This window comes from Solanum tuberosum, unplaced genomic scaffold, assembly GCF_000226075.1.
Source record: "Solanum tuberosum cultivar DM 1-3 516 R44 unplaced genomic scaffold, SolTub_3.0 scf00015, whole genome shotgun sequence".
Lineage (NCBI taxonomy): Eukaryota > Viridiplantae > Streptophyta > Magnoliopsida > Solanales > Solanaceae > Solanum > Solanum tuberosum.
In genome coordinates this window covers 1480929-1487700 of record NW_006238941.1, presented here as the reverse complement: position 1 = coordinate 1487700, position 6772 = coordinate 1480929, and the positions used below count along the sequence as shown (strand labels likewise).

General features: G+C 36.2%; 1 protein-coding gene across 1 annotated transcript; it reads right to left on the bottom strand.

The window, feature by feature from the left end:
- Positions 1 to 2769: 2769 nt before the first annotated feature.
- LOC107063141 (30S ribosomal protein S11, chloroplastic-like) lies at positions 2770 to 3183 on the bottom strand. Its single transcript, XM_015314607.1, has one exon. It carries the CDS (start codon positions 3181 to 3183, stop codon positions 2770 to 2772), a length of 414 nt encoding a protein of 137 aa, XP_015170093.1.
- Positions 3184 to 6772: the final 3589 nt, after the last annotated feature.

Genomic DNA, 6772 nt, shown 5'->3' with positions numbered 1-6772 from the left:
GGACATTTCCCTTTAACCATTCATGTCAACTAAACGGGGGGATTGAAGGGAATTTTGTGAAAGGAAAATGGATTATATATTCATTGCTACAAGTATGGATTATTGAAAATAATAAGACATGGATTTGGACATTTCCCTTTAACCATTCATGTCAACTAAACGGGGGGATTGAAGGGAATTTTGTGAAGAGAAAATGGATTATGGGAGTGTGTGACTTGAACTATTGATTGGTCTGTGTAGATATATGCCTGCCACATGGGAATTCACAACCGAATGTGTCTCTTTGTTCCAATCGCCGTGTAAGTTCTATACAGAGGATAGGCTGGTTCGCTTAAAGAGAATCTTTCTATGATCCGAATCATGTTATACATGAGTAGGCAACCATTCATCTAGTATAAGTGAACTAGATAAAAGGGAATCAAGATTCCCTTTTATCTAGTTCACTTATAAGATTTAATAGTATGTAAATGTATTCATTTCCTCTACATTGACACGATCAATAATACTATCAGAGTGAAACAAGGGATCTAAAGAAGAAGAGAGGCTAGACTATATTAGTAACAAGCAAACCTTGTATGTGTATCTCCAAGCATTTTGGAGATAAATACCAATTAGAAGGTCTGAGACGACCCAGAAAGCACTTGATCATATCATGATCTGATTTGTAAGCCTACTTGGGTCTTGAGTATTTACTTGTAAGAACGGAATTCTTTGTTTTGTAATGGATAGTTGCAACTCCATAAAAAAGAATTCAGTCAAATTTTTCTTATATTGAACCATTCCTATATCATATATGTGTATGTGTAAATACCGGTACCATATAGATATTTTATATGGATATATGGATTCGTTTGGTTCTTTTTATTCTTGCTCGAGCTGGATGATTAAAAATTATCATGTCCAGTTCCCTCGGGGGATGGATCTATAAGAATTCACCTATCCCAATAACAAAAAAACCTGACTTGAATGATCCTGTATTAAGAGCTAAATTGGCTAAGAGTATGGGTCATAATTATTTTGGCGAGCCCGCATGGCCCAATGATCTTTTATATATTTTTCCAGTAGTAATTCTAGGTACAATTGCATGTAATGTAGGCTTAGCCATTTTAGAACCATCAATGATTGGTGAACCGGCGGATCCATTTGCAACCCCTTTGGAAATCTTACCTTAATGGTATTTCAATCCTGTATTTCAAATACTTCGTACAGTGCCCAATAAATTATTGGGGGTTCTTTTAATGGTTTAAGTACCTGAGGGATTATTATTAACAGTACCTTTTTTAGAAAATGTTAATAAATTCCAAAATCCATTTCGCCGGCCAGTAGCGACGACTGTCTTTTTGATTGGTACCGCAGTCGCCCTTTGGTTGGGCATTGGTGCAACATTACCTATTGATAAATCCCTAACTTTAGGTCTTTTTAAATTTTTTAATTGATTTAATTGTGACTAACACGACATGTGTATCTAGGGAATAGTTTCTTCAAAGTGAATTCTCCCTAGATATATCTATTCAATTTAATTATGAATTTCTTTCTAATTTATGATATATTAATTGTGCTAAATTGTGCTTTTTCAATCTATTTTCACTTTTCACTAAGTAAGTCCAATAGATTTAAAACTTATTTTTTGCTAAATCAATTACGAAATATTTTTCTAAAATGCCCAATATCTGTTTTATATCTTCGCTACGAAACTGTTCAATTTTCATAAGATCTTCTTGGCTGTTATTCAAAAGGTCCAATAATGTATATATATATTGGACATTTTGAGCAAATTTCTGATCCTGGAAGACAATTCTGATTGGTCAATAAAAATCAATTTCAATGTCTATTTTTTTTGTTTTTTATTAGTTTAGCCAATTTATCATGAAAGGTAAAAGGGGATAAAGGAACCATGTGTTGATTGTCCTGTAAATATAAGTTCTCTTCCTCCATATGTAAAAAGGGAATAAGTAAATCAATTAAATTTTGGGATGCATCATGAAGTGCTTCTTCCGGAATTAAACTTCCATTTGTCCATATTTCGATAAAAAGTATCTCTTGTTTTTCATTCCCATTCCCATAAGAATGAATACTATGATTCGCGTTTCAACAGGCATAAATACAACATCTATAGGATAACTTACATTTTGAAAGTTATGTGGCGTTTTTATAAGATATCCACAATTTCTCTCTATTTGTAATCCAATACAAAAATCAATTGGTTCTGTTAAACTAGCTATATGTTGTGTATTATCAACGATTTCCACATAAGGTGGCAAGATGATATCTAGAGAAGTTACATATCCAGGACCCTTGACACAAATAGACGCGTCAGAAGTTTCATATAAATTACTTCTCAATACAATCTCTTTTAAATTCATTAAAATTTCATGTACCGATTCTTGAATGCCCGTTATGGTAGAATATTCATGTGGTACTTTCTCAGATTTTACACGTGTAATACATGTTCCTTCTATTTCCCCAAGTAAAGCTCTTCACATCGCAATGCCTATTGTATATTTCCCCAAGTAAAGCTCTTCGCATCGCAATGCCTATTGTGTCGGCTTGGCCTTTCATAAGTGGAGACAGAATAAAGCGTCCATAATAAAGGCGTTTACTGTCTGTTCTTGATTCAACACACTTCCACTGTAGTGTCCGAGTAGATACTGTTACTTTCTCTCGAACCATAGTACTATTATTTGATTAGATCATCGAATCTTTTATTTCTCTTGAGATTTCTTCAATGTTCAGTTCTACACACGTCTTTTTTTCGGAGGTCTACAGCCATTATGTGGCATCGGAGTTACATCCCGTACGAAAGTTAATAGTATACCACTGCGACGAATAGCTCGTAATGCTGCATCTCTTCCGAGACCGGGACCTTTTATCATGACTTCTGCTCGTTGCATACCTTGATCCACTACTGTACGAATAGCGTTTGCTGCTGCGGTTTGAGCAGTAAAAGGTGTTCCTCTTCACGGTTTGAGCAGCAAACGGTGTTCCTCTTCTCGTACCTTTGAATCCAGAAGTACCAGCTGAGGACCAAGAAACTACTCGACCCCGTACATCTGTAACAGTGACAATGGTATTATTGAAACTTGCTTGAACATGAATAACTCCCTTTGGTATTCTACGTGCACCCTTACGTGAACTAATACGTCCATTCCGACGCGAACTAATTTTCGGTATAGCTTTTGCCATATTTTATCATCTCGTAAATATGAGTCAGAGATATATGGATATATCCATTTCATGTCAAAACAGATTCTTTATTTGTACATCAGCTCTTCTGGAAAGTCTGATTAGCCCTGTCTTTATTTTTGTCTCGGGTTGGAACAAATTACTATAATGCGCCCCCTCCTACGGATTAGTCGACATTTTCCACAAATTTTATGAACGGAAGCTCGTATTTTTATATTTCTCATTCCTTACCTTAATTCTGAATCTATTTCTTGGAAGAAACAAGTTTCTTGATATTTTTCATATCGAATTGTATTCCCGCGAAAGGAATGGTGAAGTTGAAAACCTAATCCTTCAAAATCTTTGTCGTAGAGTCGATAAATTATATGCCTTTTGGTTGAATCATAAGGAATTACTTCAATTTTGACTCTATCTTCTGGCAGTATCTGTATAAAACAAAGTTCCTTTGAGGTATCAACTAATGCGAAAGATATTAGACAACTCTCCCACCTTTTTTTCTTTTTTGCAAATAGGAAGTTTCGAATCTAATTTGCATATTATAAAGGATTACCAAATATAACACAAAATTTCTCCACCTATTCCTTCTAGTCGCGCCTCTCGGTCTGTCATTATACCTCGAGAAGTAGAAAGAATTACAATCCCCATTCCACCTAAAATTCGCGGAAATTCGTTGATAATTAGAATAGATTCGTAGACCAGGTCGACTGATTCATTATAATTTTAAAATATTTCTATAGGGTCTTTTCCTATGACTTCTATGTCGCAGGGTTAAAACCAAAAAATATTTGTTGTTTTCTCGATGTCTTCTCACGTTTTTGATAAAACCCTCTTGTAAAAGTATTTGAACAATAGTTTTGGTAATATTAGTAGATGATATTCGAACCACCCTTTTTCGATCCATATCAGCATTTCGTATAGAAGTTATTATCTTCAGCAATAGTGTCCCTGCCCATGATGAACTAAAATTGTTGGGGTCTCCAAATTTGATATAATCAACGTGTTTTTACTTATTTATTTTTTGAATATGATATGAATTATTAAAGATATATGCGTGAGACACAATCTACTAATTAATCTATTCTTTCAAATACCCCACTCGAAACAGATCACAATTTTCATTTTATAATACCTCGGGAGCTAATGAAACTATTTTAGTAAAATTTAATTCTTTCAATTCCCGGGAGATTAGACCAAAAATTCGAGTTCTTTTTGGATTTCCTTCTTGATCAATAACAACTGCAGCATTGTCATCATATCGAATTATCATCCCGTTGTCACGTTTGAGTTCTTTACAAGTACGCATAATTACCACTCTGACTACTTCTGATCTTTCTAGGGGCATATTTGGTACTGCTTCTTTGATCACAACAACAGTAATGTCACCAATATGAGCATATCGATGATTGCTAGCTCCTATGATTTGAATAAACATCATTTCTTGAGCAGCGCTATTATCCGCTACATTTAAATGGGTCTGAGGTTGAATCAGTTTTTTAATCCGTTCTTTGAATGCAAAGGGAGAAGAAAAAAAAGAAATATTTTTGTACCAAAAAAAAAAGAAACATGCGATTTTCTTTCATATCTAAGAGCCCTTTCTACATTTTTTCTATTACATTATGAAATAATGAATTGAGTTCGTATAGGTATTTTGGATGCTGCTAGTGAAATAGCCCTTCTGGCTATATTTTCTATTACTCCACCCATTTCATAAAGTATTCACCCCGGTTTAACAACAGCTACCCAATATTCAGGGGATCCTTTTCCTGAACCCATACGTGTTTCTGAGGGCCTTAGTGTAACTGGTTTGTCTAGAAATATACGTACCCAATATTCGGTCTATTAGTGAACCATCTCTCCAGGGATTGTGGAAGATGTTCTACTAGAAATATTCTTGTTATTGCTTCGACTCATATTCCCCAAAAAGTGGATCCCACTCTAATAGCTCCGATAAATTAAATACGTGCATTAATAAACGAAGGCTTCTTATTCCACAACAACGAAAGCACTTTTTCACTCTTTCATATACTAGGGGATTTCACTTGGAAAAGAAAATGTTCCATACTAACGGATTCGGGTCCATAACCATGGGTTCCAATGCACGAGATCTTGTAGCATTTACCAATGAGGCCCTATCGATTAGCATTACACAGAATAAATAAATTATAGACACTAATACAATTAGATTCGCTCTTCATAGACAAACTTGGGATTTGTGATCCCAGGTAAGATCAGGTCAGGATCGTGGGATCCTTTTCTATCAGATAGGAAGGGCTGTAGCACAAAATGTACTTCTAAGTAATTGCCCCATATATCCTATATCTATCTATATGAAGAAGAAATCATGTAATGAAGGGGATTCTTATTTTTACAAATAGTACTTCGAGCTTGGAACGAGCATAAAGAGATTAACGATACTTCTTTATCTTTTGAGTTGTTCTGCCGGATCGGTCGCTCAAGATCTTTGGTCTTTATCCGTACCCGATGAAAAAAATGGGATCACTTCTTATGGACTCGTTGAGAATGATTCTGATCTAGTTCATGGCCTATTAGAAGTAGAGGGCGCTCTGGTGGGATCTTCACGGACAGAAAAAGATTGCAGTCAGTTTGATAATGATCGAGTGACATTGCTTCTTCGGCCCGAACCGAGGAATCCCTTAGATATGATGCAAAAGGGCTCTTGGTCTATCCTTGATCAGAGATTTCTCTATGAAAAATATGAATCGGAGTTTGAAGAAGGGGAGGGAGAAGGAGCCCTTGACCCGCAGGAGGATTTATTCAATCACATAGTTTGGGCTCCTAGAATATGGCGCCCTTGGGGCTTTCTATTTGATTGTATCGAAAGGCCCAATGAATTGGGATTTCCCTATTGGTCCAGGTCATTTCGGGGCAAGCGGATCATTTATGATGAAGAGGATGAGCTTCAAGAGAATGATTCGGGGTTCTTGCAGAGTGGAACCATGCAGTACCAGACACGAGATAGATCTCAAGGCCTTTTTCGAATAAGCCAATTCATTTGGGACCCTGCAGATCCACTCTTTTTCCTATTCAAAGATCAGCCCCCTGGCTCTGTGTTTTCACATCGAGAATTATTTGCAGATGAAGAGATGTCAAAGGGGCTTCTTACTTCCCAAACAGATCCTCCTACATCTATATATAAACGCTGGTTTATCAAGAATACGCAAGAAAAGCACTTCGAATTGTTGATTAATCGTCAGAGATGGCTTAGAACCAATAGTTCATTATCTAATGGATCTTTCCGTTCTAATACTCTATCCGAGAGTTATCAGTATTTATCAAATCTGTTCCTATCTAACGGAACGCTATTGGATCAAATGCCAAAGACATTGTTGAGAAAAAGATGGCTTTTCCCGGATGAAATGAAAATTGGATTCATGTAACAGGAGAAAGATTTCCCATTCCTTAGCCGGCATTCTTGAGTGGGAAAGCCAAAATGTGGTAGTCAAGGGTAGGTTCATCTCTTGCGTTAAAGCCCGTAAATTGATCTCTAAGGGGTGTGTCTATCATCTTGTAAGGGTTAGGGATGTGGAGTCCAAAACCCTTCTTATAGAGTCGGTTCCGGTCGTAAATG